The sequence below is a fragment of the Tribolium castaneum genome, chromosome 8 (assembly GCF_031307605.1).
Source record: "Tribolium castaneum strain GA2 chromosome 8, icTriCast1.1, whole genome shotgun sequence".
Taxonomy (NCBI): Eukaryota; Metazoa; Arthropoda; class Insecta; order Coleoptera; family Tenebrionidae; genus Tribolium; species Tribolium castaneum.
The window spans coordinates 11129136-11145747 of record NC_087401.1 but is presented as its reverse complement, the minus strand read 5'-3'; the positions used below and the strand labels follow the sequence as shown (position 1 = coordinate 11145747).

Sequence of the window (16612 nt, the reverse complement as noted above, 5' to 3'; positions counted from 1 at the left end):
GTTTGAATTTTTTACCGATTTATTGTCATTTTTCAAAACTTGGCTTCGAATTCTAAACAAATTTAAGCAGCTGTTTTATTACGGGTGCAATAGAACTATAAATTAAAGTCGGGTTTTTTAAACAGGAATCAAGGCAAAGAAAATAGATATGACGCTACATATTGAAATGGGGGCGAAATTATTTCAAGTTTGAAGGTTTTTTTGCAATTTCTCTCGTCTTTTCTTTGCTTTTTTCAATTTTTTATATTTATAACCAATCATTTATGCCAAAAATTTAGTCAAAAATAACCCCGAAAATTCAGAAATAATATAATTTTCGCATTTTTCGGGCCGAAAGAACTGTTCGTAAAGTCTTGTAGAAAAACGTGGCCAAAAACTTTTCTAAGTTGACGTAATTTCATCGTTTTTGAACTAAAAACTTTTAGACTACGGATATCTAAAGGTTAGGATATGAAAAGACGTATACAAGTAAAACGTTCCAGTCTTCGATAATGTCGCCAGAGGGCGCAGTTGTTTCATTAATTAAAAAATTGCCCATATTTTTCAAACGCTGCGAATATGGTTACAGATGCAAGAAAAATGTTGGAAGTAAAGTTGTAGAGAATTAAATTTTCTACAAAAAAGTGCGAGACTATATTACTATCTACAGCCATTTAGGCCCCAAAGTCGTTCAAAAACGCACAAGTGACGGATTGCTTTATTTTTTCCCGTAGTCAAGGGTCAAGTATTGGAAAGTTAATTTACACCTAAATCGTTGAAAATAAAAATATGGTGTCGCAGATTTTTCTGTAGAAAATTTAATTCTCTAAAACCTTGTCCCTTACACTTTTTTAAATATAAGGTGGAACGCAAATTGATAATTCTTTACGCACCGTCGCATATTTATCAAAACGCTGGGAAGACGGTTGAAGATACAAAAAAAGTGTAAGAAACAAAGTTGTAGAGAATTAAATTTTCTATAGAAAAGTCTGCAACATCATATTTCTATCTTCTACAGTTTAGGTGTAAATTAAATTTTTGTCACTTGACCACCGGAAAAATGAAATAAATCCGTCGCTTCAGCGTTTTTGAATGATTTTAGGGTCTAAACCGTTGACCGTAGAGATATGGTCTCGCGAACTTTTTTAAAGGAAATTTAATTCTCTACAAATTTCCTTCTAACATTTTTCTGGTATCTGTAAATGTATTGTCAACATTGTGAAAAATACGAAGCGCAAATCGTAAATTTTAAATAATTTTTTTTCTTATATTTTAGCTGTTATTTTTTCTCAATTTTTATTTTTTTCCAAGTAGTTAGTGAATTGGTTGGAATGAGGGCAGCGCCCTCATTTTTACTTTGCCGTACTATTTTTTTGGGTTCATAAAATTTTGCACCTTGTTTCGTCTCCTAAGTTATAATCCTCCGTAGTTTAAACTAAAATTAGGTCTTATAACATATAGTGGAAAATATGAGTACATTATTTTTGAGCGTTTTCATACGTTTCTCAATTATAAATGCATTTATTTTGAGAAATTTTGTCCCAAATAAAACAAAAAGTTACGAATACTTTAAAAAAGTATTATTTTTATATTTTTGCACGTTCACGAATATTATAGTAAAGACTGTTGTCTTCTCTGGTAGCGATTTTTGAAATTTAAATGTACCATAAGATGAACAATTCACTCTGTTACTTATATCGTAATAAATAATAATAATAACACCTCTGTTAATACAATCAGAAACTCAAAACAAGTGGGAACTGAAAAAAAATTGCTTCATGATCGTTTGTTCAAGTATAATTTTTACACTTTTAAATGACTTTTATTGCTTTATAAATTGAATAATTTGGTATTTGGGAAAGTAAACTGTTCTTATATAGAGTATATTTACTATAGCCTTTTTGATTGAAAAAAACTATGCACCTGTCAATTTTTTAATTAAAATTATGACAAATGAATTTGCTGGTGGCATTACTGACATCTTCCTGTTTATATGCATTTGTTTGAAAATATCAACATAAAGTAGCACCACTATGATAAAAAAATCCGATATTCCATATTTTTAATCAAATCAAAGCATGTCATTGGTTGTTTTTGACAAAAATGTAGTTTTTTGCGTTGTTTTATTAGCAAACATCTGGACACCTTATCAACAAGGTTATTCAATTTTTATTAAATGGCTGATTTTACTTATCAATAATAATCAACTCGACTTTGTCTCTTGTGATAAGTTGTGGTTTAAAGGCGAATAGTTGATCAACAGGGTTATACTGTACTCACTTTCCAATTTAAATTTTATTTACTACACATGTAAATCATGTTTATTGATTTTTCGTGTTTAAAAATGAGTTTTGAATGAACTATTTCCTGTTTTTTGTGCACTGCGTTTTCAAAAATCTACGTAATTCAGAAGGTAGACTATTATTTTTTAAATAACGCAACCCTACCGCGGCAATAAATTGTCCCTTACATTTTTTTGACAGATAAGCATAATTTATATCAGTTCTAAATACCTATAGTTTGGAAACAACGAAATTTGGTTTTTAAAATAAAATGCTCAAGCTTTTACCGATTAATTCCCAATTTGAACAAATGGACATGGTTCGGTGTATAACTGGTTGCCTGCCATTCGTGTTTTGAATTATTCGTTTTTAATTAAAATAACAAAGACGAAGATTCATAAAGCAACAAGTCGTCCCGAAATTAGATTTGTAAACACTTTTTGCGTGTCACTTATTGTTTTCAAGACAGTGGCCAGGATTTGCCAATTAATTGTATCCGAAAAATTGAACTTCCTTTATGTTTTAATCGGTCACACGTTTGATATAATTAGCTTGTCCATGTTTTAATCCGTTGCACGCGTGATGACGCACAATCAGCTAAACGGGGGAAGTCCCTATTAAAGCAGTTTGCATCTGCGTCGTTCCCCTCCGATAACGTGTGCACTTTTCCCCCACATAGTTACGCAAAAAATCGCGATACGAAATTAATAATCGTAAAAATAGTGAACCCATCAGTGGTGGTTTGGAATAAAATGCCTTGGTGTTAAAAATAGTTTCGTACAGTCATTGGAAGAGTCGTGAAGGCTAAAAATACGCATTTACGACAACCTTTAGTGTTCTCCTCAGTGCATTCACACGCGTTTTGCGAAAACCAAAGTGCGGAAAATGAACGACCAAATCGAGCACGAAATATGCGGCAATTGGTGAGTTTTTCCTCGCATTACCGTAATCTCACGCAGTTTTGCAGCAAAAAGGAGATTCCTCAGCACAACTACGTTATGCACAGTGCACACTGCGCCCGCAACATCACGCTATGTCCAGTGTGCAAGGAACCGATCCCCAAAAGCCAGTTCGAAAGCCACAAGAAAAACTGCGTGGCGGTTAAGCCAAAGCCGCGGAAACCCGAGCCGCCCCCGACCAACTTGGAGAAAAGCTCGTACTTCCAAGAGCGCAAAGCGGTCGAAGACAAGAAAATCGCAGAGCGCAAGGAGAAACAATTGAAGAAATTGGAGAAGTTTGTGGATTTGGGGCACACGCTGAAAGGCAGCGAGAAGAAAGCCAGCTTGATTGCGTGCAAGTTTTGCGAGCTTGAGCTCCCGAAGCTGGAGCTGGAGGAGCATGAGAACTATTGTGGCACGAGGACCGATAAGTGTCTGCAGTGTGGGGAGCTGGTCATGTTCAAGTATAAGCAAATCCATATGGATTCGAATCACGGATTTCTCAAACTGAAAGATGGTCAGTTTTGGGTTTTTTGGTGTTTTTTTCTCTAAGGGGTTGGTTGTAGAGCCAGGGCCTCGACCATCATGGGACTCCACCACCCAGCGTTCGGAAAATTCCTACACTCCACGTCCGAGACCACCACCTTTGAGCTTTTCCAGCTTTGATGCGTCAGTCTATTCGAGCTATTCAACCCCATCGCCGATTAAGAAGGAAAAAGGGGAGAGCTACAAGGAGATTTCAAGACGGCTTGATTGTAAGTGCCATTGTTTTTTCAAAACGAAATCAACCGAATTATTCAAGGAAAAGTCGTCAAGGTTATTTACTTTTTACTATTTTTAACAAGTATCAAGAAACGGTGTTACAAATTGTAAACACAGTTTCGTTTTGAAGTTTGAAAAATACTCAAAAATTGTAGAAAAAATTAAAAGTTTTCATTATTTTGAACAGTTCAAATTGTCAATGCAACTTGGAACAATCTAGGAATTAACACGAAATTTTTTCAGAAAATCTCTAAAGCAAAATTTATTTATTGATTTATTTTTCAAAATCGGTCAACAAATCTTACAAAATTCCTCAAAATTGTCCAATTTTTCGTGGACACGTTCGGTTCTAGAAAAATACACGTCTAGAACTTCTCATCAACAGAAAATTAAATGAATTTGAAAACATAAATAAACAGAAACATTCAAAACAGAACAGAATTGATCTAGAAAAAGACATTATCAGAAACTTAATTTATACTGATTTCGAATAGTTTCGAAGTTTGAAGAACTTTTTGTGCAAAAAATATACTGTTCAGTGCATCGAAACTAAAGTTCAGTCATTTTTTGTTGTCGTGTTGGCATGAGCCACTAGTTATTTTTATGGTTGTTACGTTGGCAGTGTAAAACGAATAAATTCAAAAATAACGCACAAAATTTCATATCTTTGCTCTCAGTTATTTTTCAAAAAAATATTTAAATTAAATTTAAATGCTAGATTTTGTCACCGTAATGTCATTCGTTTTTGAGTAATGACGTCATTTTTATTTTTTTAAATGACAACTGACTAATTCGTGTTTTAGACAGTACACATTTTTATTTTTATGGTAAGTATTTAAAAAAAAACAAAAATAAGCAAAAAAAGTAAAAAAAAATATAGGTCATTGAGGGTATTACTCAAAGAGCTTTATCTTTTCCTTGTTGCTTTTTTCAAAAGAGTAATTGTTTTAATGTTTAAATAATTGTTTAAATGTAACAAAAAATAAAATAAGTAAGACAACGCTCATTATATTTAAATGTAAATTTTTTAAATTTTATTAAATTTATTTTTTAATTTTTATTTTCTTTTTTCTCTTTTCTCTTATTACCAGAAAAATAATTCTGGTAATTATATTATATTAATTTAATTATATTAAATTCGAATTTTTTTTTTGGAAAATACTAATAACGAAGATATTACCTAATTTTGAGCGTTACTTTTTGTTCGGTCTGTATTACGTTCAGCTTTTTTTTAAACAAAGAACAGACTTTACTTGAGTTTCTTCTTAAAAATTGTGTAGAATTATGTTAAATCCTTGACACTCTTATAGTGTAAAGCTTATTTTTATAAAAAAAAATTATTTTCAAATATAATTTTTATATAATTTTTCAAACATTTCACGAAAATAATAATTCAAGTCCAGGGCAATCCCCAGAATTACTGGAAAGAATAGAAAATCCAAAAGCCATTTATTTTCAGTTTTAGGAAATATAGACAAATTGTGTTAAAATGGTCATCATCTAGTCGTCTGTGTAAAATGACGGACAGGCATTTAGATATCGAATATTGCCATTATGTATTATTTATTAAGTCTCTAATTCCGAAAAAAGCTTCGATAATAAAAATGTTTTTTTGTACAATGTAACATATGTTAGTTGCTTTTTGACAAAACTTTTGCATGTAGGTTACTTACAACTTGTGAATTTTACAAGTTTTGACATTTATTGAAAATCATTTTTGAAGTTAACTAGATAACTTGTACTTCTAAAATTACATAAAAAAGTTTTGAAAATAAATTGCTGGATCAGGGATTTGAAGAAAACTCAAAAATCCTCATCAGAAATAGGAGAAAACTACAAACGATCCCAACGAATTCCACAATAATATTTACGTTTTCAAAGTTTTTTATTAGCCATTTATTTTAACAGAAAATATTTAATGAACCTGGTCATAGACTTACTAGAAAAATCCAAAAACACGTAAACATGTTTCTACAAGTCGCAGAAAATTTTTCATTAACCTTAGATATACAAGGTTTTTTATTAAATAAAACTTTATCTTTTTGTCTATGTGTGTGGTTTTTTTTAGATTTTTTTCTACAACCCCTTACGAAAAATATTAATAAATTTAAATTCCGGTCTAGAGAACGTTTAGTCGCAATTAAAATGCAAAATAAATGGCATTAGTTTAATTTCGAATAAAATTTTGATTTCGCTTTCTGTTAAAACATAATTGATCGAAATTTTACGAGTTCTGATGTAATTCTAAAACAAACGATGTTTAATTCACATTTTGATAAGAATGACAATTGTGTATAAAATTTTGATATTTGATTTTCATAGTCAAGGTTGCCAATGCAAATTTTTCAATTGTTGCCAACATGACGGCAAACGACAAGAATAACTACGTCAAATTTCTCGTAGGCCCGAAGATTTCCAAAACTCATAGATAAGGAAAAATAAAGATTTAAAAAAATAAGGATTTTGAGTTTTTTTAACATATTCCATAAAATCGCCCTAAATTTTTGCTCTTTTAACTGTTATATTAACTCTCTTAATTAAATTTTTTTATCTGTTCATTATACTACACCTAAAAAATGGCGGAAATATTGGATAAACTTGGGTGGGACACCCTGTATGAACGGTATTTGATATTGAAATCTGTGATACTGAAAAAATGGACTGTGCCGGGTTTGAACTTCTTTATTTTGTTAAATAAACATTTTGAGTAAATTATAAAAATTACCTGACCTGTGAATATGCGGGGTTGCCAACATAAACTATTATTTAACACAAAAGTTCCAAGACAATTCAAAATTCAGAAGAGAAAAAAGAAAAAAAGTCACTTGATAGAAAAAATCGTGTATAGGACACGTGTTACAACCCAATGAGTGTATTTGTAACACTTGTTTTTGACTCAAAGGCGTTTTTATCAAGTTTTTATAAAAATAACTTTAACAGGCAAGACCGAGTACATTCGTAATTTGCTGCACGATTCGGCCAGCATTACTGTACCTTTACGGCACAACGGGGCTGTCCCGAGGAATCACTTCAACCACAACAAAGGTCCGTGTAGTGCGCTGCTTTATTTCGCTCTCAAATTTCCTAATAATTAGCCGCATGACCTCGTGTTGTTTTCACTAACAGTCATTACAGCAAGGTGAAAAATTCTCAATTAGGCTCTTTGCCAGGTCCGGCCCCCCAGCCCCCAAGGCGAAGGCCCAATCCTCCGACAGAATTAACGATTCCTTGCGAGTTTTGCAACGTCCCGATACCGCACGATGATCTGATCCAGCACGAAACGGGGTGCAGGCCCGACCTGGCCAGATTTAACCCCAGAAGACGGGTGCCTTCGGAGGAGGACGACTACTTTGTGCCCCCTCAACCCAGCTCCCCTGAGGTCGAGTTGCCGTGCGAATTTTGCGCCGATATGATACCGGCGTCCCAACTTTTGCGCCACCAAGCCACCTGTATCTAAATTTTGTTGCATCGAGAGAAATGTTTAATTTAATACGCTTTCTATTCTAGCTTCGTAATGTAGTTGTTTTATTATTATTAAATAAATAAAGTTTTTTACGCCCATTCAAATTACCAGGTTTGCCAACATAACTATTAAGTCTAGTGACTAGTGACATAACCCAACTTTTTTACCGAATTTAATTTGGTTTGTTTCCCGTTTTCCTGCACTTTGCAATGATTTTAAGGGGGCTGTTGCGCCCGGCGTGGCTCCGCCCCTGCCGTTTCACGCACGCAAGTGTGCCCCAACCGAACCGTTCGTATTTTCCTCAAATAAAGAAAGTGAGGTTAGGTTGGTTCTAGTTGTAGACAAAATCCCGGCTTACTTTGAGTTGAACGAAGGCCTGGCGGGTGACCCCCATTTGGGGCAAGCCCTCGTGTCGTCAATGACCGTTCATAATGATTTTTTGTCGCAAAGTGAGGAGGACAGTCTGATTGAAGAAATTGAGCCCTATATGAGCGAGTTGAAGTACGAATTTGACCACTGGGACGATGTGTGTGGTTTAATGGGGGTGGCAATGGTTTGTAATTGTGGTTTTAGGCCATTCATGGGTATCGCGAGACTGAACGTTTGAATTGGAATGAAGCCAATACGAAAATTTTGAATAGGGTGAGGGAGATTGCCTTTCCGCCAAGTGTTGCCCAGCTGAGGCATGTACATATTTTGGATTTGGATAAAAATGGGTATATCAAGCCGCATATTGATGCAGTGAGGGTAAGTTTTATGTAAAGTCCGGATTTTTGTGGCGCCTTTTTTTTAAACTAAGACCTTTCAACGTTTTTCCTTTGGCACATTTCTTTTTATATTTTTTTCTTTATGAAATAGTTGACTGTTGACTCTAAATTGGTCAGTAGAGTGTGCTTCATTCATTGCTTTAAAAACATAAAAGCAAAAATGATTTTCCATTTCCAATTGATCAAATGTTGATTTTAATTAATTAATAATAAATAATAATTTTAATTTAAAATTATGAAATCTTATTATTAACACAATAGGTTAGCCAGTTTATAGAAAGCTTTGTTAAAATTTAATTCGTTGTTTAAAGTTAACAAGGCGAATGGACCAATCAAATTGATTGATTTTCGTCATGTGACCAGTTAATCACGCATTTAACTGCAGATTAAATGATCACGTGACCAATTGAACAAATGTGATTGGTCCATTCGTGTTGTTATCTTTAAACAACGAATTAAATTTTAACAAAGCTTTCTATAAACCGGCCCTTAGTTTATCGAAATATTAAAAATATAAATTGATCTGTTTTTTTTATTTGTTATTTTTTTTAATTATTAGCATCTAAGGGTTACCCCAAAAATTCAGAATGTGTATATTTTTTTTGTCTGTAAAATAAAATTTGGCATGCAGTCGGTTTTTTTAATAATCATTTAACATGCAATTTGTAAGATTGTAGAACATTGTTTTATAACCCAAGTAACAATTTAAGTTCTATTACAATTTTATAAAAGTTTCATCAGGATTTGTAGATAAGTTTCTGTAAAATAGTCTTGTCTACAGCCAAATGCTCCTACAAGCAAGCTTTAAAACTAAATAATAAAACCATTTTAAAATTATACACCTTAAGTTTTATTACAGTTTATTTTATCTCTTTTAAAACTCTTTAATTTTGTAAAGATATTGACAGCCAATTCGTCTCATCAAGAAATATTAAAAGCATAAACTTTTGAGATAGTTTTGTTTTAACAAAAGTTTTATAATACTTTTGTAGTTGTCTTGTTAATAAAATTTATTTGTTGTAAGAAAATAAAAGACATTCTTTGACAAATAAAAACGATTACTCTAAGGCATTTATTTACCTCAGAATTTACTTATATAATTATTTAAAAATTAAACCAACTCTACTTTGAACACAGTTATAATTTCTGACGGGAAACATTTAGGTAAATACCGGTAAACTTGTAAAACCATTGTAAAACTTCAGTGTAGAGGTTTTTTATTTTATCTAAATAATTATAGTTTTTATTATGTTAAAATGCTTTACCTATAGTTTAAGGTGTCTTATAGTGGTTTTTATAAAAGTCAGTTGTATTTACCTAAAACTTATTGTCTTTCATTGCGAGTTAATATTCTTATAAATACTTTTAATTAGAAGATATAGTTTTACACATTTAGCTGTCACATGATATTTTACTGCTGTTTGACTTAAAATTAAAAAATATACTCTTTTAAACATTAAAGAAATGGTGATACTTTGTATTAATTTTTTGCTTTTGTTAGCATCAAAACCTAGTATTATCATTCAAAAAATCAGTTAGAATCAATCTAAAAAATTATTGACGCGATTTTTTATTTCTAGAAAATAATATGATTTTTACAAATGAGGTGTATATTTTTTTCGGTTAAAATTTTACAAGTTTCCTAATAAATTTTACCAGAAAGCTGGCCCGTCGTTTAAAAATTTTCTACCTAGATGTCACCTTTTATCACTTTTTAATGTGATAAGACAGTATGTATGAATACGTAAGAATAAAAATAGAAAAATATATTTCTTGTAATAATATTGAAACATATAAATCAAGTTATCAGGTTTTATAAGAAAGACTCTTTTAACAAGTCTTAAAACTAAAAAAAAATTAAAAACCAATAAATTTTATAAAGTTTTTAAAAAGTAGACTTGACAACTTCCTGAAGGGGGGTATTTTTTGGTTTTAAGACACTCTTGTACGTGTTGTTAAGGGAAAAATATTCTAAATAATTTTAGAACTATTCTTATAGCACTGTTCATAAAACTTAAAATGTACCGTTCTCGAGTGAAATAATAAAATGTGAAAAGATATCAGCATCGACGTTTAGTTTTTTTTTAACACTTTTTAGAAAAAAGAAATTTGGATCAATTTTTGATGCTTAATCTGTGATTAAAATATTTGCACTTACTCAACACTACTTTCCTACAGGGTGAGTCAATAGTGGGTTATTTCTGACATGTCCTGAGATGCAACCAAAAATACTAATTGCACTTACCACTTGATACTTTGATTTTTAAAAACATTAATTAAATCAACACTGGTTTTTTATCTTTTAAATAATAATAATCTATAATGAAATTTAAGCAAAACTGTCAAAACAACTTGACAGTAAAATTTTTAACGATAATCCTGTATATAAAAATGAGCATTTTATTAATTGGAATTTGGAAAAAATTATATGATACACTCGGCTTCGCCTTGTGCAGCTAGACTGTGTTTTTGTGGATAAAATTTGTCTTTATTCACTTTATTCACAAGACAAATCCTTATTACTTATTAAAGGAAAAATAAAGTATAGGACAAAAAAAATGAGATTTTTTTCAAAACGAAAACGCTAATTCTGTTCGAAAAAAAATCATCATTCCGGAAAATTTATTCGGATTATACTTTTACTGTAGTTTTTTAATACCTTGGCGTTAGGTACATTATTTTATTTTTTTAACTTAATATTTTATTATTTAGTATATATAATTGTATAATTTATATTTATATTATATTATAATATAAATGGATAATTTGATTACAGTTTTGCGGTGACACAATCGCTGGCTTGAGTTTGCTAAGTGATAGTGTGATGAGACTAGTGCACGATAAAAACAAAGCAATTTATGCAAACATTTTGCTTAAAAAACGCTCCCTTTATATCATGAGAGGTACGGCTAGGTTCGACTACACCCATGAAATTTTAGCCAACAATTGTAGCAACTTCAAGGGTGATAAAATAGTTAAAGACCGCCGAATTTCGGTAATTTGTAGAAACGAACCTAATAAATAAAGAAACGCAAACAGGATTACTTAATTGTGTTTATTTATCACCATATAAAAACATCATAATTCATTTAATTAAGCGAGGCTTTAATCCAGTCGAGATACTTCGCCACATCTGTGAAAACAACATAATGCGAGGCATCACATTTGAGTTGGTTTTGCAAGGCCACACTTATCGAGACAAGGCCCCTCAATTGCCACGTCGGATTATTCAAATTCGAGTTTGATTTGGGGAACACCATACCGCCCCCCGAGTCCCCATTGCACACTGAAGTACCTTCAACGCCAACTTTTTAAATGATCATAACACGCGCCAAAAATTACCATTTTTAAATCCAGCACAGTAGGTTTTGTCCGAAGTGAAACGCGAGTAGAAATCAGGGAACGAGTAAATGCACGTTTCTTGCGACACGACCGGCATTTTGGCCTTGGTCAGCTGCTCGGTCACTCGGCCGTTTTCGTCAAAACCCCAGCCCACCACGGTTCCTACAATCAAATATATTTTTTTCCTACGAAAAACTACACGTTCAAAACTTATGAAAAAAATACTAGGGCGCAAGCAGGCCATCTACAATACGTGTGGAAAAAATCATAAAGATCGTACGGGCGGTTTCGGAATTAAAAAACAAAATGGCCGAAAATCGCCTTTTTTTTCCGTTTTATTCCTAAATGACAAGATATTTTTTTTCGAAAGTAATATAATGCTAGCTAGGGCCATTACAAAGTTGCGATATTTTTTTCAAGCAAATTGAACGTTAAGTTTTTACGTAAAAAAATAAAATTTGAATATACAGGGTGTCCCAGCAAGTAGAAAAAGTTTATTATTGACTTTCAAATGGTTGGAAAATAAATATTTTTTTACCAAAGCCATAGATATTAACCCTCTGCATTATCTAATAATTATTTAAAATATACAGGGCGTTTCAGGAATTAGCTACAATACAAAAACCTGTCTTTTTTTAAATGAAACAGCATAAACCTTATTGCATTTTTGGACGTAGCTTTTATTATTGTTGATTTTGAGGAATTTTTTTGATTTTTTTTTTGTTGAAAATACGTTGTTACAAAATGTATTATACAAAAACAAAGAATCATATAACGGTAGGACTTTCACCACTTTAAAGAAGAAAGTTCAAACTTAAATCTGTACCAATAATTGTTTAGCGCATTTTAATTAAGAACGTAAAAAATTAGTTTAGTTTAAAAAGTTTGTTAAAAAGTGGATTAACATGAAAAAGTTATATGGAAAATCTTTTTTTTTGTATTTGCTTCTCAAATTGTCTATTTAAACACATAAATTTTCAAATGCTTAAATCAATAAGAGACAATTTAAAGGTCTTTTAGATGCGAAAATAAAAAATAGGGTGTTTTATTTCAAAATTTTATTTAACTTGTAACAAACCTCTTTATTTTTTATCTTTTTAATTGCAGTGAGCTACAAAAATATATCTTTTAGGTTTGAACTTCCTTTTTTAAGGAGGTGAAAGTTTATTTAGAATTCTTAGTTTTTTACACATGTTTTGTCAAAAAAAATCAAATTATTTCAAAAACTAAGCAAAACCGACCAATAGTTAGCTTAAAAACATCAGTTTTAAAAGCTACATCCACAAATGAAAAAATATGGGGTGTCCCATTTATAAGTTTGTATTGCGGCTAATTTCGAAAACACCCTGTATACTTGAAAATAATTTTTGAAGAGTCAGAGGATTAGTACGACTTTCGTAAAAGAAGATTAATTTTCTAACACATAAGGGTCAATAATGGACTTTTTCAAATCGCTGGGACACCCTGTATTTTTCCACAAAAACTTACCGTTCAATTCTTATTAAAAAAATACAAGAACACATGTAGGTCATCCACAACATGGCCGAGAAAAAAAAATTCAGACGGTTTTTGAATAAAAAAAAACAAAATGGCCGAAAATTGCCATTTTTTTCGTTTTATTTCTAAAAACGACAATGATAAATTTTTCTCAAAATAATATACAGGATGTTCTGCCTAAACCCCACATACTTAGCCATAGTCTGTTAAGTTCTACTCGATGAAAATATTTTTAACATGGCGGCACTTTCGGTTATACCGGAAGTCGCTATCAACTTTCTTATCTTAAATGGAAAGCTATGCTTTCACTGCTTTTTGGATTAGTTGAGTTATTTTAAGGGAGTTTTTATCAGTTTTCCCTATACCTAAGTTTAACTGTTTTTGAGATATTTAGGATTTTTTGAAAATTTTTGGATATGCACGTGTCACTTAAAAAATCGGCAACTTTCTTAGTTTTAAAGATTTTAAAATCATATTTGGAGCATTAAAAGAGAAAGCCCATATCAGTTCTTTAGTGTGTTCAAAATTGTAAAAAACGTTAATAAACCCAAAAATTTTAAGGTTAAGTTTGGACAACCTCAAGTACCCATAACTTATTTTTTTCAAATAGGATGTCCCATTTTTTATTTTAATAGATGGAGGATTGTTTTCTGCATCTATTTGTATTAGCATTCCCTATACCCATCTGTGTTAATTTTCAAGTTATGTTGGTTTTTTTGACGTTGTAGAGAATTTTTTACTATACTATACTATTATAACTACAACTGTTTTTGCATAGTTTGCCATAAAAACATTTCTGATTAAAAAAAAACACAAACTTTGTTTAAAATCGTGTTGTCCGTTCTGTGAAAACAAAATAAATTCATTGAATGTTGGTTAAAAAAAAATTCTCACATTTCTTCTCTTGTTTCCATGGCCACCTATGAGAAAGAGACAATGGCTAATGAATTTCTCAATCCCAACAAAATATTATTGTAGCTTGAAAACTATTAAATTCTAAATTCTCTACCATTTAGTGAAATAAAACTTGTGGCATTTCATTTGAAAAAAAAAAAAAGAGTTATGGGTGCTTAATTTTTTACCAACTTAACTTTAAAAATTTGGGGTTTGTTATTCTTTTTTAGAAATTTGAAAACACCAAAGGAAAGATCTAAGCTTCCTCTTTCAAATAAGCTAAAAAATATTTTCAATTTTTTTAAAATAGCATAGTTATCGATTTTTGAACTGGAAAAAAATATTTCGTAAACGGCTAAATTTAGGTGTAGGGAAAGCTTATGAAAACTTTCTTAAAATAACTCTAGTAATCCAAAAACGCATTAAAAAATACAGCTTTCCATTTAAAATAAGGAAGTTGACTGCGACTTCCGGTATAACCGGAAGTGTCGCCATCTTGAAAATATTTTCAATGTACATGATCTAAGAGGTCATGGTTGTATACAAATTTTCAGATGACTATCATTATTATAACTCCCAATACTTCTAATATGGGGTTTAGATGGAACACCTTGTATATTGTAGTTAGGGCCAACACAAAATTACTGTATTTTTTTTTCACGCAATTTGAACGTGCAGTTTTTACATAAAAAAATAAAACTAGAATATATTTTTACCAGCTTTGTTAATAACAGCCTGCAATTGCGTATTTTCGTCCCAAAGACACACCGGTCGGACATAATTAGTGAGTTCTACAGGCGAAGCCATCCGAAGGATTGCAATATCGTTTGTGAAAACTTGCGATTTGTAATCGGGATGGACTGTGATTTTGTCGACGTGTTTGTCTTGAATCCCTGGATTTGACCATCTTTTCAAGTAGTATTTCCCTAAATAAACTACCAAACTGCCAGGATCGAGTTTTTCCTGAGATTTGGGTTTAGTGACACAGTGGGCTACGGTTAAGAGGTGATAACGGGTGATAAGGGAGGCCCCACAGATGTAGGTCAGGTCGATGCCAGTGGCGTGGTAGAGGGCTGCGTGCCAGGGGAACTCGCCCTCGTGGGTGGCCTGTCCGTGGGTTATGAGCGGACGTGGGGGCATCTAAAAAATACGAGGGGCAAAGTCCCGAGGCGTAAATAATAATAAATAATGTAAAAATTGCTAAACTAAGTTATTTCGGTCTATATTTTGAATGGCTTAGCTATTTTTTAAGCTAAAAAATTCCTCTAGTTTATTAGATATTAGAAAAAAGAAATAGTAAAATGAAAAGGATCTGAAGGAACAGGTAAATTAAAAATACATATTAGAATACAAGAACAACTAAACTAATCCGTAAACATTAATGAATTAATCGATTTGTTTGCTGTTATCTACTTACTTTAGGCAAAAATTCTAAGGACCTGTTTATAGCAAGCTCTGTTAAAATTTAATTCGTTGTTAAAAGTTAACAACACCAATAGACCAACCAAATTCCCTTAATTTGATCATGTGATCAGTTAATCACGCATTTAATTGCGGATTAAATTTCTGACGTTTCTATAAACCGGTCGTAAGGCTAAGTTAAGATATTTTAGTCAATTTTTATCGGTTTAGCTCGTGAGTAATGAGCAAGCTAAAGAATTGATAAAATAAAAATAAAAAATAATAAAAATAAAAAATCAAATAAAAAAACTACTCGTACTTTTGAAATAAATACGTTATTTTAATTTATTCTGCTTTTTGTTTTTTTGTCAAAAAAATTATTATGTAGTTAGTATACGTACTTTATCACTCTGATGAAAATGTCATTATGTGAATTCCGAGCTCATCACAAAAATTTCTCGCACTTTATCAAAAAAATCGTCGTGGAAAAAAATTGCATAACTTGAAAACTAGAAATAATTTTGAAAAACTTTATTTTAAAAAAAATATTATTAAAAACTCAATGTGATCATAGTATTGAAAAATAAAAATTGAACAAAATTGAAAAATAATATATTGAATATTGAAATATTGAAAAATAATAAAAATTGTAAAGTTATTAAAAATTTGGTATCTATAGTAATAAGGTAAATTATTCATAGACAGCTCTGTATTAAAAAATTTAGAAAAGTTCATAAATTATCTCCGTTAATAAAAACATTTTACAAAGACGATTTGATTTACGCTTAAACTCTTCAGAATAATGCATACTTTCACATGTTAAAAGACTACACCTTCGCGAACACCTTGTATATTCTAGTAGTACCGTTTAATATGTTTTTGTTGCAAAATAATTGTATAATAAAAAAATCTGGTTAAAATAATTAATTAAAACATGATTGAGTTCGAAAACCTCAAAATTAGTGAAAATATGTTTAAAAGTAAAAAAAAATAAAAATTGAGTTCGTTTTTGAAATTCAACAACTTATAAAAAATAGATACATACAAAATACAGTGACAATTTAACTACTTAAATAATTTATTCACTGGAAATGGTATTCTAAATAAAATGAAATAAAAATTGCAAATTTGTTTGTTATAATAGGACATTAAGGGCTGATTTACTTTACAGAAAGCAAAATTAAAACTTAATTCCGAATTAAACTAATTCGACCTTAAGGTGCCATTTAAAATGCAGTGACAAATGTCAAGTTAATCTCGAATTAAAAATTAAAATGATGTTCTGTA

General features: G+C 31.1%; 3 protein-coding genes across 4 annotated transcripts in view; 2 read left to right on the top strand and 1 right to left on the bottom strand.

Annotated features, from left to right (window-relative positions):
* Positions 1 to 2261: 2261 nt before the first annotated feature.
* On the top strand, positions 2262 to 7513 carry LOC659333 (TRAF-type zinc finger domain-containing protein 1). Of its 2 annotated transcripts, XM_965650.5 has the most exons (5): positions 2262 to 3184; positions 3229 to 3716; positions 3766 to 3954; positions 6902 to 7006; positions 7132 to 7513. In XM_965650.5, the coding sequence occupies exons 1-5, from the start codon at positions 3147 to 3149 to the stop codon at positions 7416 to 7418; spliced, it is 1107 nt and encodes a 368-aa protein (XP_970743.2). In that variant the 5' UTR covers positions 2262 to 3146; the 3' UTR covers positions 7419 to 7513. The 2 variants fall into 2 exon arrangements, with proteins under 2 accessions (XP_970743.2, XP_008196134.1); XM_008197912.3 differs by lacking the exon at positions 6902 to 7006 and having other exon boundaries at positions 2263 to 3184.
* A 37-nt stretch (positions 7514 to 7550) lies between these two features.
* On the top strand, positions 7551 to 11235 carry LOC100141950 (uncharacterized protein). The gene is made up of 4 exons (XM_001812000.4): positions 7551 to 7712; positions 7760 to 7950; positions 7998 to 8171; positions 10968 to 11235. Exons 1-4 carry the CDS (start codon positions 7634 to 7636, stop codon positions 11214 to 11216), a joined length of 693 nt encoding a protein of 230 aa, XP_001812052.2. The 5' UTR covers positions 7551 to 7633; the 3' UTR covers positions 11217 to 11235.
* Positions 11232 to 16612, bottom strand: part of LOC659473 (uncharacterized) — a 24978-nt gene continuing 19597 nt past the window's right edge. Inside the window, exons 15-17 of the mRNA XM_064358186.1 lie at positions 14641 to 15064; positions 11534 to 11695; positions 11232 to 11486 (exon numbers count right to left, since the gene is read on the bottom strand). Of these exons, the coding sequence (XP_064214256.1) occupies positions 11281 to 11486; positions 11534 to 11695; positions 14641 to 15064 (792 nt within the window). The 3' untranslated portion in view covers positions 11232 to 11280. The remainder of the gene's footprint in view (positions 11487 to 11533; positions 11696 to 14640; positions 15065 to 16612) is intronic.